The sequence below is a fragment of the Rhea americana genome, unplaced genomic scaffold, assembly GCF_003343005.1.
Source record: "Rhea americana isolate MKP2758 unplaced genomic scaffold, rheAme1 scaffold_22, whole genome shotgun sequence".
NCBI classification, from domain to species: domain Eukaryota; kingdom Metazoa; phylum Chordata; class Aves; order Rheiformes; family Rheidae; genus Rhea; species Rhea americana.
In genome coordinates this window covers 3,177,632-3,196,577 of record NW_028186329.1, presented here as the reverse complement: position 1 = coordinate 3,196,577, position 18,946 = coordinate 3,177,632, and the positions used below count along the sequence as shown (strand labels likewise).

At 37.3% G+C, this 18,946-nt stretch overlaps 1 protein-coding gene across 1 annotated transcript in view; it reads left to right on the top strand.

Moving 5' to 3' along the window:
* The window catches only part of PGGT1B (protein geranylgeranyltransferase type I subunit beta), a 38,633-nt gene extending 24,454 nt beyond the window's left edge, over positions 1–14,179 (top strand). The window contains 5 exon segments of the mRNA XM_085305377.1: positions 5,443–5,488; positions 8,179–8,363; positions 8,652–8,760; positions 13,482–13,613; positions 13,616–14,179. Of these exon segments, the coding sequence (XP_085161503.1) occupies positions 5,443–5,488; positions 8,179–8,363; positions 8,652–8,760; positions 13,482–13,613; positions 13,616–13,662 (519 nt within the window). The 3' untranslated portion in view covers positions 13,663–14,179.
* Positions 14,180–18,946: the final 4,767 nt, after the last annotated feature.

Sequence of the window (18,946 nt, the reverse complement as noted above, 5' to 3'; positions counted from 1 at the left end):
GCTCTTTTTTTTTTATGAGGTCAATCACTCTGATTCATACACTGTCCATTGGTGATACTAGCCTGCGTATTGGAGTCAAGGCTATGAACAAAATTTTTGTACTGTCACACCTTGGTTTTAATGCCTGGGCTATTTYGTTTAATGCTAGTTCATATATTTCTACTCTGCCCTTTGGTACAGGCACACTCTGTCTTAAGTTACTGTAGGATGTGGTCTGTTCATATGTTGTGTGGTTTTAAACAATAKTCAGTGTTTAGAATGCCCTACGCATGCAATGTTGAGCTAAGCAGTATTTGCATAGTCTAGGAATATAACTAACCTTCATGGACTAAGCTAAAACATGGCAGTCTTTCTCCTATCCTGCAAGACGCAACACAGTTGAAAAGAAAATATGTAGTAAGGGAACAAGTTAATATGATTTCCCTTAATGTAGTGGCATTTACAGKACAGACGTACAGACGTTAAAGAAGYGTGCACCAAGTGAAAAATAGCCAAATGCTTGGATTTTAAGAGCAATTTGACAGGATACCTCATCAAAAGCTTTAAAAACAAAACCAAACCTGAACTGCTGTAGAGCAAGAGCAATTGCCCTTTTATGGACACAACTATTCAGTTTACTGGAGAGGGCAACTAGTGTAGTTTGCTAATTATTTTGGGTTATTTATGACAGTTAAGTCAGTTGTCAAACACACACAGCCCAGTAATCTGTTCATGTTCAACCAGCTCCTTTAACTATTTTTTCCTCAGTTTTCCCATGCTTGTTCTTCCCCAATCTGCTTCCCAATCTGCTTTCCCAATCTGTCCTTTCCTTAACCGTCACATAATAAGTTTTGCACACCCTTGCGTTCTGCTTAAAACACCCTGTAAGAAGGTTTATACAGTCCTGAAATTCTCTTCCCCTCCATCCCTGAAGGAGTCCTGGAGCCCCGTAGGCAGTAACCCCGGTTAGGTAGCATGGGTTTCAAGGGAGGGAGTTTCCCGGCTGACTCCTTGGTGGGTGTCGTGCCAGGGACCATGCTTTAACCCGTCTCCTTTGAGGGTCTGAAGGAGCGGCTGCGGCAGGGTGCTCCCTTTGCACTGGTTAGCTCGGGAGGGTTCCTCCTGCAGCGTTGCTCCTCTGGTGTTCSCTGGGCCTTTGTTTACCAAGATCAGCCTTTAGTCAGATAGCTTAACAGCAAAGGCAAATCAAATTTAAAGAAGAACAGAGAGCAAAACCAAAGAATAAAACCCTCACTGTCATGTTCTGTGAGTCACATCAATGATGTGTTTGCRTTTTGTGCACCTGAGTGCAGTTTGAGTCCTAAAGGGTACAATAAAAGCTAGGACACATGCAAAGAAAGTTGAGTTGAACGGTCAGAAGTATGAAAGGGCTGGTGTAAAAGGAGTGTTTAATATACCAGGACTCTTCGTTCTGGAAATGAGATGATTAAGTGGAGTGTGACAGGGTTCTCCAAAGAAGTAAGTGGCACCAAAAAGATTAAGTGAGCAGGGAGCAGCTGTTTCTTTCTGAGACAAAAACTGGAAAGCATCATATGAGGGCACTGATAGAGCAGGCAAATAGACATTTTCTGAAAGTTTGGAGTTTTTAAATTGCACTTCGAAATGAAAATTTGAAATTGAATTTTGAGTTTAGAGATCTACTGTCCACTGTGAACCTGAAAAGAATTTATCGTTTGTTTATGGAGCCTCAGAACCTGCAATTTCCAATTGTTGTGTTCGTAATAGGAAAATTGACCCCCTCCTTTTTTTCTTAATAATAAAAATCGAAGCCTAAACAGAAAAGGCCTCCTGAGAAGACCCAGATTAATGCTTTAGTTAACTGATGAAGTAAAATTGTGGTCTGGGCATGGTCTAAGTACAGAGACACCATTTTATCATTAAGGCTAGGTCTGCTTCTGGCTAGCTGAGAGAGGAACCCAAAGAATTTTGTTAGGCAGCGAGCCACAGGCAGCAGACTCCTTAGGATGAGCTAATGTGTAGCAAGGAATGTCATATTTCTATCCAGGTTTACTGTAAATTAGGGAGTAGATCAGCTATACRCTGCATTTAGTAGGACTCGTGCTTTTTAAAAGCGTTGGTTTCCTATGAATGCACTGCAGAGCTGGTATGCACATGTGCAGTGGCTTTATCTGGGTTTTCTGGCTGTGCAGCTGCTTCGTGGCAGCAACTTGGACTTCCACATGCTAACTGGGTCGGAAGGCATCTGGCACTTTTGGGCAAATACGCGCAATCTTTGAATACCATCTGGTCAAAATCACTGACTTGAAGATGTGTACAAGGAAGTCTCAGGTGTATGGTAGCCCTCTGTRAAAATTGTTTTGCTGTGGCTGTCATTCTTTCCTCTCGTTTGTCTCTTTTCTCCCCAGTGACCTCCTTCAAATTGCATTCCAGTTCAGTTATCTRTTGTGAGCCAAGTACTGCCGTGTATTTCTTAATCAAATGTAATACACGTAATGGTTTGGTATAATGAAGTGGGGGATGCATGAATGTTAGCCTGAGCGCTTAAGATTTTGTAGACAGTGCTGAAAATAACCTAAAATACAAGTATTTTAAATTTCAAAATAAAATTTATTTGCGTTTGTTTTTGCTTGTGTGATTATACAGTGAATATTGTTATAGATTTTCTTGCAAATGCTTATTCCTGTTGTGCTACAATGTTGCCTTGTTTTGATACACCCATTAATTATAAAACAGATCACATTGAAGTAAGCTGCTGTCACATAAAGGTGTGATTTTGTTTTGCCATCTTACGTCATCATTTACAAATAGATGAAACTCACTTATGTACATCTGTACAAGTCATAGTTCACAAACTTTTTTCAGCTATGCAGATCAATGTACGTGTGAAGTGCAAATGACTTGAATGGAGAGTAACATGACTGGTTAGTCACTAATTTTCATAGTATGCTTCTGAATTTTTAGCTTATTCTTTGTAAATTAATCCCCTTAATGCTGTATCAGAATTCTAACAGATAATGTTGCTAAAAGTGAAATAGTGAAGGTTTTTGTATAGTTAGGCACATAAAGAACAGTGGGAGATTGGAACATGCAATAGTTATGTTGCCTTACTATTATGTATTAACTATATTAAAAAGAATTTTGTATTTTCATACAGAACAGAATGATGGCCTTCTATTATCCAGTGACTAAAAAGTATTTAACAATACTGGTTAATTTTCTGGCCTGTGGAATTGTCAAATTCTGATACATAATTTTTATGGGCATAAGCCTTGGTCTAATTTGGTTTTCATATTCAGAAATCAGATATATCACTAATTCAAATATAACAGACACTAAAATGCCGAAATTTCGAGTGACTTCAGCAAACGCAGACTCCAAATGCTATTTTTTGCCAACATATCTTGGTTTACCTCAAATTTGGGTTTAGGTGGAGATGTTGCAATAATTTTTAATTAAGGCATCTGTTTTTTCTAGTATTGTACAGAGCCTTCTGCAAATATGAGTATATGAATGTGATGATAATGAAGCTGGTTGTGAAACTATCAGAGTGAGGGTTTGGAGTGTGGAGTGAAGATTGTGTCCCACTGGATCTACGCATTTCCTGAGGATAGTATTTAATTATGCAGCTTTCGTGTTGCAGTTACCTAGAGCTGCTTTTGCATGGACTTTTCCTGTGCCTTTTGAAAAAGGACAAAGAAGCAAAACTATATCCCTAGTTCTTTAATGCACACACGTCCCCAAAGAGCAGCTGCTGCCTGTGAATAAATAGGCACCAGTCAGCGAAAGGTCAGCTATTGTCTATTAAATTTCAAGCTAATTGTAAATCCCAGTATGGAAAACTGTCTGGGATGGACACTTAACAGCTTTTCTCCATAACTAATTACTTTGCCGCACAAAAAGCAAACCACCAGGTCCTCTTACAAATACTGTTTGTATCGTTAATTAGCTTTGCTTATCSGCTTGCCCTTGCTTAGCAGTTAATGGCCTGAGGAGTGTGGCAGCACATTTGAATTGTGTTCTCGAAATGCACTGCCAGGAGTTAAAAGGAACTTTAGGCTGTGTGTTTGAGCGTTCAGGTGTTCCTGGTGATTACTTAAAACTGACTGTTTTCAAACTTTAGAAGATCAAGCTGCYGCTTAAAGTTGGTTCAGATGCACAAACCTTTTAAGTACTTCAGCTTGTAGCAAGACCTCAAGAGGTGAGGGATAGAGTTTGAATATGCTTAGCCACTGTCAGCTTCTCTTTCCTCTTTTTCTCCAATATCGCTTAAAAAAAAAAAAAAAAAAACACTACAGTATCATCCTTGTGTCGTTGCTGAAGACATGCTAGCTCTAGTAACCATCCTTTAGTTAGGAGTATGGATCTGTCAAGGTGTCCTGTATCTGTTAGTGACTATTAAATACTTTGAAAAAAACATGAGATGTTCATAGTCAATAGTTGATTAAAGATGAAAAAAAAAAAACTTTTCTGACTGTCTAATCAGAACACGAACCAGTCTGTAATTGAACTGTAATGTAGGAGTGGTATGATCGATGTAATTTAATGTTGGAAGTTAAACATAAAACATGGAATTATTTTTTTCCTACTAAACAGTTTGATGTATGTCCGGTAATAATGAATTCTATTGATTATTATGCATTCTGTGAACACTTGTAAATTAAACAGTTTCCATTTTATAAATAATTTACTCTGTTCTCTTGTTTCTTACCATGCAAAATGATTTAATGAATTTGTAGAGAAGAGAGATTGTTATTCCTACATTTACAATATCACCTGCTCATAGATTGYTTACAACCTGCACTGTAATATTTTCGATGGTTTCTTTGTGAGAATGAAGCTGCTTTTTTAGCTTTCGCTTAACAGAGCAATTTTTCCAGCATTTTGAAAGTAACTTTTAACAGTAGTATTTTATAAGGCAGTTAATGTTAAATAGTATGCTTTAGTATACTGCTGCTTCTGGCTTTTTTTCTCCCTACCACTCTTCAGTTGGTCTTTCTCCATGCTAAAGCATTTCTTGTGCTTTGGCATTATTCAAAGAGTAGTACCTTACATTAATTAGCTTTTGAATTAGAGACAGATTTCATTTATATACTTTAATTTTGTTTGGAAATATATATATACATTTTTTCCTTTCAGAAAGGAAAATTCCATTTTTGTTTTAATGGTTACCTGCATTGCATACTTTCCCTTTGGCAAATGTTTACCCAGCTCCTGACTTTTAACATGCATTACAGCTAAAATGAACTCTGTATTCTTTAATTAAAGAAAAAAGTCTTTAAAGAAACTGCCCATCTTGAAACAATGCTGACTTGCTAACCAGTCATTTTGTGCCAAGAGCTTTTTGAAGTTCAGCAGGTTCAGAATTGAACTAATGTGGTGGTATGGTGTGATGATAATTTTGCTAATAAACTGAGAAATTGTGATGTCTATAGAAGTGATTTAGCTCTAAAGTAACTGGTTTGTGATTTTTTTTTTCTTCAGTCATATGATAATGGCCTGGCACAAGGAGCTGGACTAGAATCTCATGGTAAGAATGTTTTAAAATGTTGTACACCCATTTTTAAGGCTGGCATTAAGTGATAACTGCTATAAGAAGTGCAGGATATGTCATGTTTTTCCTTATTTTCTGACTTTAAGAAAGTGGTATGAAGAGGAGCAAATCCGAAACATGCCTTGGAATGTGGTCTGTCGTCTTCCTTTAGTTCCAGCTTAGTATCAGACTAGATGGGCCCTTTAGAATAGTACATCAGCTCCATTATTCATACTTCATGGATGTTTTGCTGAAAGGTGTTGGCTGTCGTCTTCATCTCTTGCCGACAGAGTCGCCTATTTGTGCTTGTACCATTGCAGTGGTGTGGATTTATCTGCAAGAGATCTTGTGCAATGCACTTGATGATTTCCAGTTTTAGCAGCTATCAGTAAAACYTAGAAACATTTCCTCTGTTAGATTACAGCATCCATTTAGGTCTCAATTCTTGAAGCTGCAGTAAATCTTTGCAAACAGGTGGAAACCATGAAGATAAGAATTCCCAAGAGACTGATTTTTAAGCAAGTATTTTTTTTTTCTCTGCAATGAAGTAATTGGCCTTTTCCTAACTGAGAAACTATTGACTCTTATATGACTGATATTAAATCTATTGATTGGCTGCTAGCTTTTTCATTAGTATTGAACTTTTATATTATTCCATATATATATTTTTCCTGCTGTATGGGCAAAGTTGAAAAACATAAATTATTCTCTTACATATTTTAAAATGTAGTTAACTAAGTTTCTCTAGAGTGCTAGAAGTTATAAATATTATTGCTTCGGTATTCTTCCTGCCTTTTGTCACCAGAATGAAAAGTAATCTTAAAGTATGTGGTGACTTCTAGTGCCTGAATAGGCTAACAGTGGATCTTGGGCCCCAACTCTTAAACTTGTTCTTTCCTGGACTGTAATTATGTAGTTACAGGTAATAGAATGAGCTTTGTTGGGTTTTAAAAAGTGATAGCAATGATACACAGATTACATGAGTTCTATGGGGTTAGATTTAGCTCAGTTGATTAGAGCGTGGTGCTAATAGTGCCAAGGTCGTGGGTTCCATCCCCGTATGGGTCACTCGTTTGAGGGTTGGACTAGATGATCTCCAGGGGTCCCTTCCAACCTTACCAATTCTATGATTCTATGATTCGCTTCTAATTCCAAAATTCACCTTGTGGTTTACTTGATAACAATAGCAAAAAAATCCTTAGAAGTGTAATTTATGTGTTTGTTACAGCTATAAGAATCCCACTTTTTTTTTTTTTTTTTTTTTTTTTTTTTTTTTTTTTTTTTTTTTTTTTTTTTTTTTTTTTTTTTTTTTTTTTTTTTTTGTAGCATTGGCCATGTCTTAGTTTTTTCTGACCTGGTTTCTGCTCATCAGACACCTACTAAAACATTGAATAGCAGTTGTCTTTACAGAAAAGTCATTCCTGGGAAATAGTTAGCAGTTATATTCATGGTAACGTTGCACATGAGAAGAAGGGAGAGTTAACCACCATTTTAGAGCATGGTGCTAATAATGCCAAGGTTGTGGGTTCGATCCCCATAGAGGCCACATGCTTGGGGTTGGACCAGATGATCTCCAGAGGTCCCTTCCAACCTTACCAGTTCTATGAGTCTATGATTTTTTTTTTTTTTTGGTAGAGGACTTCAGAACTTCAGATTAAGAAACCTAATGCACATGCTATTGTAGGAGCTAAAGAAGGATATGCAGCTGCCAAGATGTAATTAGTGGACCAAGTGTTAAAGTGTCTTAGGTACACCTTTACTTTCGGAATCTGTAGTCCAGATTCAATGTCCGAATTGGATCAATTCAAAGCTCGGAGTTTCCGTCAAAGAGAATTACTGGTATCTACTTCCTGTAAGCTACTCCTAGCCTTTATTTCTGCAATATCTTTAATGCATTGGAGGGGTCACTGAACCAACTGGAAGACAAAATTTACTTGTTAAAATAAAAATTGTTTAGCTGTAGCCATTGATCTGTCCTGTTACACAACAACAATAATTTTCCTAAAAGCTGTATTGGAACGTRATATGGGAGAAAAAAATGGTTGGAATGAGAATGTCCCATCAACCAAAATCAGAGTGATTTTCACTAATTGAAGTTAGTAATGGGAAGAAAACTAAAATCTGTGTAGACTAGTGTGATAGTCTGAAGAAAGTGGGAGTAGGCAGGATTTTCCGTATAAATTTCCTTCTTTAACTTTATGACCTGTAGTGTTACATGGGGAAAAGTATATCACATTTTTAACTAAAAKCTTGTCTGTATATTTTTCCTTCTCTGGGGGCTGTGTGTGAGACTGCCTTTGGCATCTCTGTTTCAGTCTGAGTGCTGACTTCCCATTAGTTTTCCTGGGTGAGTTGCGTATGAAGAAATATCTTCTCTTGCATTACCATTACTCATTCCTAAACTGCTGTGTAATGTAAATGAGGCAGTCCTGAGAAACCTTCCAGCTTTAAGAAAATGAATTCAGGCTTCTTTGTGCAAGAGGTTTTTTCCTCCCTTTGGTATATATGTGAGCTTAAAAGTGTTTTACTTGTTTGGCTTTTATACTTAAAATTAACACTTTTGTACTCCTTTAGAAATCTGTTCATTTAATCATTATTACCCTAGTTAAATTCTGATTGGGATCACATAAGCTGCAGTGAAAATCTGGCTATCTTTAAACTTTGCATAAACAACCGTTTCCTCATAGGTGGCTCTACATTTTGTGGTATTGCATCACTATGTTTGATGGGTAAATTGGAGGAAGTTTTTTCGGAAAAAGAACTGAACAGAATAAGAAGGTGGTGTATAATGAGACAACAGAATGGCTACCATGGACGACCCAACAAACCTGTAGACACTTGCTATTCCTTTTGGGTGGGAGCAACTTTGAAGGTAATGTACAGAAAAGCCATAGGATGTGACTTATTTTGACTTGTTTTGTTTTTTTAACCATCTTATCTGTTCTTTATCTGGCGCAGTTACGTATTTGGTGAAGATACATGAATATGCTTAGATGACTATAAATGTCTCATCTGTAAAAATGCAGGATGAGGAAGTTCAGCAAATTACTGGAAGTTTACCAGTGTCCCACTTATATACATGAATGTGTACTATATTTTTAGTATGAAATAAACATATTAAACTTTAGTATATTAGTGTAACACTTTACCTTCTTTTCAGCTCTTGAACATATTCCAATATACAAATTTTGAGAAAAACCGAAATTACATCCTGTCAACTCAAGATCGCCTTGTTGGTGGATTCGCCAAGTGGCCAGATAGCCATCCAGGTGAATGTACTTCTTAAATTATGAGTGTATTCTAAGCTAGAAATGTATTCCAGCAGCCAAACATCTGAGAGGTTTAAAAGAGATTTTTTTTTCCCCAGGCACCTTCAAGTAAGCTGTTTAGACTAAGAATATCACTGTCTACTAAGAGYTGGATGAGCTTTTCCATATGTTTTTTAACCATTTTAATTAACATACTGTGCAGTGAGTATCTTTGTAAATGTTCTGAAACACTTTACTCAGACACTTTATTTCCTGAACAAAGGAATCCTTTGAACATATTCAGAAGTCACTGATGTACTTAAAAAAAAAAAAAAAAAAAAAAAAAGCCAGCTCAGAATTTAGATAGTTGCATGTTATCTTTTACAGATTGTAGTTACACATAGAAATTATACATAACATATCTGAAAGTTGTATTAATTATTGGTGGTTGCGTTTTGGAAGTGGATACTGTTAATTTGAAAAGATGCTAGAGTTCAAAGAAGATAAAGTAAAAATATAAAAACAAACCTTGTGCCAATAGTTTTGCTCAGTAGCGTTTTGTACAGAAAAGATAAACAGTCTGTAAACTCATCAAACAAGATAAAAATATAGTCATAATAAAGGAGGAGACGGCTCAGATTCTGCACAGAGATATTTCAGCCTGGCATTTCCTTTTGAAGCAAGTTGAGTTTAGAATTCCCTTCTGGAAAAAATACAGAATTTGTCGGAGTGGACCCTCACTCATAATACGGTGTTTGTGATATGCTTTTCTCCAAACGTCCACTCCTATCCACTCTGAAAAACTAATACTTAAAAATCAGCTTAGAATTCCTGAAGACTAGCTATATTTGCTGTATATTATGTAGACCAGTCTGTATCACTGAGAGGAAATATTTGTGTTTATATTGATGAAATGTTTACTTAGATTAGAAAGAAAAGCAGTCTAAAACCCTGGTCATGTGAAAAGTTCTTTAACTTGTCTTTTAACACAGTTGTGATCGTTTGAGGTAAGATTTGAGCAAGGCAAGACTACTATTTGCTTTGCTACAAAGCTATTTGCTTTGAATTGTATAGTGTTCCTGTCTAAATGCTRCTGTTTCCTACAAAGCAAGCTTCTACTGTCTCTTAAGCTTTCTTTTGAGAGTAGTTAAAGTAGCTTATATTTTTGAACTTGAATGTCRTGTCTGGCCACAGAAATAGAACAGGCAGATTGAACTAGAGCACTAAGGACTTACTAGATTATTGTTCTATAAATGTACAGAAGTTTTGCTGGTATGCCAAATTCTTCCTAGCCCTGACAGTTTATAGAATGCATATCTTCACAGATCGCATATCTGCTGGGAAAAACTTAATTTGGTGTTTCTTTTGGTACTGCTGAATTTCATAGGATTTTTACCCAAAAAAAAAAAAAACGGTTTGTATTTTTGTGGTAGGTGAGGGGTTTTTGCAGTGTTCTTTTCTCAGGCAGATGGTGACATAAGTCTGTGTTCACAATTTCAAGAAAAACAGTAAAAAAGTGAATGCAATTCTAATCTGAAGACAGACTGTAAGTGCAGCATCATAGAAATTGTTTTTATGGATCTGCCATTTCAATGTCATGTATGCACAGCTGAGCTGTCTACAAAATTAGTCTAGCATCTGAAAKCCAAGCTGTCGTCTTGAACATTGTATGTCTACCACAATAAAGATTTCACACTTTACTAACATGAAGTGTCTGTGCAGCTCCATTGTTTTCAAAAGCCTGCTGATGGTTAAATGTACATAGTCCTCTTGACTTCAGCGTATATGCAGAATGTGAAGGTAATGAGACTCTTATGGGTCATCCTGTAAATGAGCTAATAGTTCTGTTGAGGTTGAGTAGTGATAGAAAGGATTCATTCTTCTTGAAGCAGTTAGATTTTGTAAAGCTGAGGATAGTGGCCTCTGTTCTTGTTGCAAAACTCAGATGTGACAGTGTGTGCCAGGGAAAGTTTGCAAAGTAAGAATATACCATTTTYTTGTAGCTGCTTTCTAGAGTAGATTCAGAATTTGAACTTCTGTAGCTTTTATTTTGTTCCARAGAAACTCTTTACATTTGCATCCTCAACCCATCTTTGCTATGAAATACTTTGTTTATGAAAAAAACTAGGAAAAATTGTGGAAACCAGAAAATTACTTATGGTAATCTAAATATTACACAGACTGCCAAAGTTGCAAATAACTTTTCACAACTGATGATTCAGGGAAATACTATTTTGTAGTCCTGATGTTCCCATGCTATCAGAYATTAATACACTGTTGGTTCTGGAGGCCAATAGCATTATTTTAAACTGTTTTTTGATTTAGTATAGTGTTTGGACTAGTGTGTGTGTTGAGCAGTGAGCTTAGAAAATTGTTCCTTGCCTTTGAAAATCAATCTGAAAAGTCAAGCGTCTCTTAAATGCTAATAATTCCCTAAAATTATGAGCAAGGATAGAAACTCCACAGCCTCTCTGGGCAACCTGTTCCAATGTTCAGCAACTTTCACAGTAGTGTTTTCTTGTGTCTTCTTTTGGGCCTTTCATATTATGCGTTTTTTAATCTGACAAAACTTTTCAGTATCCCTGCTGAGCAGGGAGGTTGGACTAGATGATCTCCTGAGGTCCCTTCGAACCTTACTGACTCTATGATTCTATGATCATCGTAGTAGTCTTACTACTGTTTTATAAAGGGGGCAGGGACACCATCTCATTAGGTAAATTTCTACTTCAAAACAGAGCACAGCACCTACTTAATTTGTTTTGTTCTTCATTTGCAAGTCACTGATATACTCATCTAACAATGTCAATATGTGGTAGATAAAAAGGAACTTTTTAAATTTCCAGAACTTTAATCTTGAACTCTTAGATTTGCCATCTTATGTTAATGTGACTTACTACAAATATTAAAACCCCAAGTATTAGGGTTTTAAAGAACTGTTTTTTTGTTAGAATACATACTGAAGTCATTCATTTTTTTTTATAAACTTGAACATAAATCACAATGAGATTTAAATGAACTTTTTTAAAACTACTAAATGTGCTGCTATGCACTCAGCAGATCATGACACAGCTCTGATGCATCTCACTCAATACCTTTAAAATGATATGCAGTGTAAAAGAATTGGAAGTGTGTGTGAATTGCAAATGATGCAAAAGAAAATAAAAGATTTAGCATGTTAAAACAARAGAGTGAGAGGATGAAAATGAGTGTGCGTGATTACTAAAACACTCTGAAGTGAGATTTGCTCTAGTCAAAGTATAAATGCATTTTGCATTTGTACTTTTAAGAGAGCTACTCAATAGTTGCAAGGTTCATGCTGTCTTGTTTTTGTGTGTTGCTCATGAAACAAAACGTTTGGACTCATGCTTTTCAGCCTTGGAAAGCCTTGTSTCTCTTATAGCTTGAAACAGAAGCGTACACAGGCTGCATAGGTACGTTTGATTAGAACCTGGATGCATATTAAGTTGGTATGGATTTACACAGYTGTAGGACTTCATGATAATTAGGTTTGTTTATGGGTTTTAGTGAATATCATTGCAGTTTTCCATAGGGATTAATATACTGTACTTTCTGAAGTTGAGCTCTCTTTGCCTGACATACTGCCTGTATGTTCATTAGGAACTGCATCTGGTGAGCATGCTTTTGTCTGCATGTTAGTGCTGATAAGCAAAAATCTTCTTTCAGGAAGGATATTTGGCTAGAGACTCTAGTCAGATATACCCTCTTGTAATAATATTTTAGTCAGATGTAAAATTAGTGATGTTATCAAAAGTTCACCAAGTGTTGAGAATGTGTAAGAGATGCAGTAAGGTCACGTCTTTCCATTTTTAGGCTGTGATTTCATGGGCAGGTAACCCAGTCTAGTGGCTTGCTGTTGCAGAGGAGGCAGGATCCCTCCTTGTCCTACCAGCTTTCCCAAGTGCAGCTGCATAGTCCTTTGCCTTTTCGCACTTGCTTTAGTGTGTGTATATATATATATATATATATATATATATATATATATATATATATAACCCATCTGCAAACAATTCTAATTCACTAAAATATTGGAAAGATATCAAACTTTTCATGCTTGGGTGGGTTTTCTTCCATTGAATTGCTTTGGGTTACAGAGTGTGTTCAGCAAGCTCTAGCGCTGGTATGAGATAGACAGCTGGAGCAGTGGGGATGGGGGAAGGAGAGTGTTTCTTTTTGGTGGCAGTGGTCTGTTACAGCTGATTAATCCACCTCATGAATTTGTATCCCTAGGGTATTCTCTGGAAGAAGAGAAGTTAGGGAAAGAAATGATTTCTTTCAAGCTTCTAACCTTGCTGTTTGGCAACTACTGGTGCTAATGTTGGTGTTCCAGTAGTCAGCTGTCCACCTGACCTTTCATCTGCAAAAAAATTCCTTCGAGTTTGAAAAAACAAGATACTTCTGCTGAAGGAAATGTGTTTCCAGGTCCTCAAATTCTTTTGCTATTTGGCCTGAGCACTCAGCTGAAATTATGTAGTGGACAAGAATTTTTGTAAAATAAAACAGACTCTTATCTTAGAGATTGCAGACTGTCATTTCATAGAATCATAGAATGCTGGAGGGCTTGGGCAGAAATTGTTTTCTTGCCTCAGATCCTACATTTAAATGTAGCACTTCTTTGTTTTCCTTGATTGTAATTATTTAGGGATCTTGGAATCCAGAAACAGTTGGCTGTTACAGCCTGACAGAGATGTAATTTTCTTTTTCCTTTTCTGTCCCACTTTCAGATGCGTTACATGCCTACTTTGGGATCTGTGGCTTGTCGTTAATGGGAGAAACTGGTATTTGCAAAGTTCATCCTGCCCTGAATGTAAGCACAAGAACCTCAGAGCGCCTTCACCATCTCCATCAGATCTGGAAAACAAGGACTCTAAACAGTGTTCAGATGACACACATGTCTTTACATGACTGATTTAGACTTGAATTTAGTTCTGGTAGCATAACTGTAGCCCAAGGTTAAAAGCCATGTATAACCAATGTGCTCTTTTAAGTGCTGGAGTCATACAATCAGATCTGTGTTGCTGGCATCACTTTGGTAGGGAATTGCCTTCAGCCGGTTATTCTGCATTGGGGGAAAAGGAAATAATGTGGTTATGTAGAAGTTCGTCATCGCAGACTGTAAATGGCTCTTCAAATGGCTTTACTTCTGAGAAATCCCTTGAGGCAATTAAACATCATTTTTATTTTATTTTTTTAAATTTCTGCATACAGTGTCAAAATATATAATGGGAAAGTATTTTCAAAATCTGTTTACATATCATACAGTATAGCACAGGATGTTGGGGTTCTTTATGACCTTAATGTTTGACACATTTTTGGGTAGAGAATCTCCCATACTTAGTCTCAGTTAAAAATTGCCTTTTGTTGTCTACTTCCAAATCCCATAAACTTTGTTGAAAAAAAAATAAAACTATTTTATTCAATATACTGTACTGTTAAAGTTCTGTGGCCTTACTAAATGAATTGCCTAATTCTAATTAGTAGCTTCTACATCRGTGCAGTGGATCATTAGCCAGACAGTGATCGGAAATAGTCTCTTCATGGGTTATTAATGAGAGGGTAGAGTATTAGTGTATGGCATTGAGATATTCAGCACAAACTTTTGAAAGAGTAGGAGTATAGTAAGAGTATAGGAAACAACTTGAGTTTTCTAGGGTAAGTGTATAGCATAGAGGCAACAAGAGCAAGGGGGAGGTCCTGGCTCAAGAAGCATTAGAGAATGAAACAAAAAGAATCAAGTATGGAGATAGCTTTTATTCTTCCCATCCTGAGGAAATGACCTGAAATGTATGTGCAGATAGAAAGGGATGGTAGAATTGCCTGAAAGAGGTCCTGTCAAGCTGTAGGTTGCACCCTGAACATCTGGGCGCTATGGCAGTTCTTTTGGGAGTCCACACCTGGRGGAGCTCAACAGGACATCTGTCAGCAACAGTGGAGGTGGCTTCCCTGAATATGAGACAGCCAGGCTGTGGATACAATGTCTGTCTAGTTGAGAAACAATCAAAGAAACAGCTTGGGGAAAAAAATGGCTCAAAATAGCACAGTAGCAAGATGATATGCTTGTCCTTGACATGGAAAGTTGACCCATGATAGAGTGGGGCGTAGTTTTGGAACATGGTGGAGTTACAGTGAAGATAAGATGSAAGTGGAGCTATCTTTCCCTACGCACAACCACTACCTTSCTGGAGAAGCTTTTACTGGGCTTTTAGCATTTAGTAGATGTCCCCAGCTGGAGGAGGTAGCCATGAATTTCAGAAGAACTGTGTTCTGCTAAAAGCAAGCTGCTCAAGGGCACTGCTGGAAGACAGCCGAATAATAGATACTTTCTTACCTGCCTTCCTGAGGAGTGATATATTTCATTATCTTAAGACAAATATGTGGTTAGTTGCAAATCCAAAACTATAGCTCCACTGTTTCACCATCTGGGAGCAGAATCTCATCTGTAAGCAATACCAGGTTAGAGGAGCAGAAGCAATAGGACAGCACTGAAAAGTCACACTCTGCAAAAAATGAGTTCATCTCTTATGGCAAATAATTTAACAGTATTTTGCTTAGAAAAGCAGCTAATATTTTTTTCTTTGTTTTCTTTATCTGTAAACTAYGTTGGCTTGTTAAAAAAAGATCTTCCATTTCACATCCCTCAACTCCCATTTCTACTCCAACTTTTTCTTCTCAGCTAATAACAGCATTTTTTCAGACTGAATGTTGACAGCAACTTAACCTTTTCTAAAGGCTGCAGGAAGCATATTTGTTTCCAGTTAACTCCTATAGTTTGTTCTGAAGTCAGCAAACTGATTATACCTTCACCCCTCATTGAGAATCTAATTACTTTGATAGATATGAAATCTTTAATCTTTTTTAAGTTGACTAGAATCTCTCTTTGTGCTGATAACCGACTCTACACGCATGAGCTAGTGAATATGACCATTGASTGTTCCCGTGCAGCAGCCATTTAGATTCTGACCTGCTCTGTGGTTAATGCTGGACTGCGTTGCTTCTTCCATTTTGGGGGTTATGTCTTCTAACTAGCAAAATGATAAATTGATGGATTAAAAAATTCACAGATAAAAAGAGAAGTGGAGTCTAGAAGCTAAAATAACTTTTAAAACTATAATATTCAAAGCCAGCTAAAACTTAAATGTGATCTGTAAAGTTTAAATGTAGCTGCAAAAAACAAACCATGATATTATTGTCCCCCTGTGATAATTTTGTGTTAACTGTAGCTTTACCTCACAGAGCTTGAGTTCTCAGTAAGTAATTAACAAATGAAATAGCTTTACTCTGTATTTGAGGATATAAAATGTCTTGGCTATGAAGGCTTGCAGTATGCAGAACAGCCACTACTGCAGCTTTTGGGTGTTTCAGTAGTAGTGTCATACAACAGCCCTGCTCCCTAATTCTTCCTCCTTGTTAAGATGCGTTTATAAAATTAATACCTTATTTAATCTTCAGCAGCACTTGAAAATTGCTGATGTTGGCTCCAGCTGACAAATGTATGCCAGCTGCGTGCCCCATCTTATCTGAAAGGCTTACAAACCATGGCTCTCATTCAGCTTCCTGTTCCAGAAAAGCAGCTTTGAACTGTCGTCTTTAGACTAAGGAAGTTAAATGCATACGCTCAATAGGATGTGAGGATTGAGCTTCCAAACATCATCATTAAGGCTTTTACAGCAGCTTTAATTTCTGGATTTGTTCATAGCTACTGGCAGATGTGATTACACAATTTTGGAAGGCTGTTGCTAAATATATTTGTATTTGTATATGGACTCTTCATCTTGAGAAATTTTGTTCTTTGATGGGACAATCATCAGCTATGATTGAGCAAGCTAACAAGTAAATTAGATGTTGAAGAAACATCTAAATATTRTGAATGTTGAAACACGTAATAAAGGTTTGCCTTGCTTCATGTACTAATTCCCTGTAACAAATTAAAAGACAACTTAAGAGGAATAGAAGAAGCTATGCCAAATAAGCTGTTCTCAATGCCAGCCAGTATCAAAAATGAGTTATCCCGTAGAAACTGTAGTGTTCCTAGAAAAATACATTTTGTCTTTGCAGCGAGTCCTTAGCCGTTCTGTTTGGGATTACTTTGTGTGGAAGAGAAGAAGCAAGGATTTCTGAAGTCAAAGTGCTTCTGCGGGGAGCTCATCTCCTCGCACCTCGGAGGAACTGCTGTTGGTGCCMCTGCTGAGGTAAAATACACGCTGTCGGGATGTGAGGAGGAGGGAGACACTCAGGTAAGTAGATGTTATTGCTGCAACTAAAATACAAAGTATCTCTGAAATTCATCACTTGAATGAGAATCTTGGTCTATTTAGGTTGATGTTAGATCCTGTGGTTGTTAAGAAAATTTCTTGCTTTGCTGTTGCAAGTCGGTGCCGTCTGATCAGTTCTGAATTCAGACAAGCATTGGATGACTCAGAAGAGGGTGTCCTATCTCTGTACTAAATAATTTTAAAATCACTCGATTGAGTTGTTWCCCTGTGTCCTAGAACTATACTTTTCAGCCCACCATTTTAAAGCTTTTGTCTTCCTGGTCTTTATTTGCTTGATTAGCTTCTTAATTTAATAAAAATCAAGGAATGGGAAGCAGGCAGAACTCTTGCTTTATTTCTGCTGAGCTGTAGCGTTTTTGCAAACCAGTCTCATGTTCTGTGTGAAGAACTGCCCACAGAGCATATTCTCAGGGCATAGTAAGTGAAGACCTCCAAGCCGATGGTAGCAAAATCCCATACTACTGCTTTGCTTTTGAGACATTGGTAAAAAGCCTTATTTGATAACTACAGTGTAAAAACATCCTTTAAAATGTATATGTAAGTACAGACTCTGTACTTGCAGACAGGGCTGTTCAAAAGTGGTAATTGCCTGTTGGGAATGAACAGGATTCTGAGGAATGAACAAGTTCTGTCTCAAATAAAAAGGGGAAGCTCACCAAGGAAAAGAAAATCTGTGTGGAGACAATTTGCAACTTCTCTTTTTGAGAATTTCAAAATATGCATGGGAGGGAAAATGTCTGTGGTAAGGAAAGAGCTTTCAATTTGCCAAATATGATTGTTTATGTTAAATTCACAAATAAAAGGAGGAAGAGATGCATATGGAAGCGTGTGTTTGGCAGTTTTAGTCGTGTACRTGCGTGAAGGTGGCCTCCACGTTAACCTGTAACAGTGATGATAAGCAAACTCTTACACGAGGACCTGAGGCTTCCCTGTGCCTTGGTTAAAACCGCGTTGTGTTCTAGCAGTCCTGAGTTGAAACACTCCTGTGAGATAGCCAGGAGGCCTTAAGGAAGCTGTTTTTGCAAGAGCCATCAGCGGATTTTCATCCAGATCTTCCTCCCTGTAGCCACTTTGCTACATGCACTAGAGAGGCTACCCCTTATCCTGGGGGAGGAGGAACCCACCTTGTCATTTTATGGAGAATCCACTAAAAGACAATTTGACGTGAAATTTCAGAATAGAAGTAAATGCAGAGCATTTTGTTGTTCTTCACCAGTCCTAAGTGSTTGTGGAGATAACAGTGGTGCTTATGCTGCCTAGAAAGCTAAAAAATGCTAGAATCCTATTGAAATTGCATAATCTAAATTTTTTTCCAAGCACAGTGCTATATTTATCTGGTGTGATACTCTCCAAGGAACTTTCATTTGACAACTTTCTTTAAATTATAACCATCTCTTAAAAAAAAAAAAAAAAAAACTATTTTCTAAAATTACGTTTTAAGCTTGGACCCAACCTTTGTATTGCTTGTTGTACCATTAAAATATCCTTAAATTTCAAACTCCTTGTGGAGTGCATCTATATAGACCTTCTGCCCGGGGAGGCTGTGGAGTTTTCAGTGGTGGCATTCTTTCCATCAGGTTAGACTAACAACTCGGAAATGACACAGGGACAGCTTATCCAGCCTTGGGGTGGTTTGGTGGCTCACTGATCTCTTAAGGACCCTGCTGGCCTATTTTCTACAGCTCCGTAATCCTACCTCAACATCAGTTTTTGAGTGGGTGTTTTGTTCTGCCTCAGCCTCTAAGTACTTTATATTGAGGTCTGTTTTCACTGGCTGAACTGTTTAACATCGGCCTGAACTGCAAGGCATGTAGATGGGAACTGGGAGTTGCTTCTATAAATAAAACTTAAGAGCAAAACAGAAGTGCAAACTTCTGTTTGCACTCCTGTCTGTATTTTTGTATTGTGCAGATCAG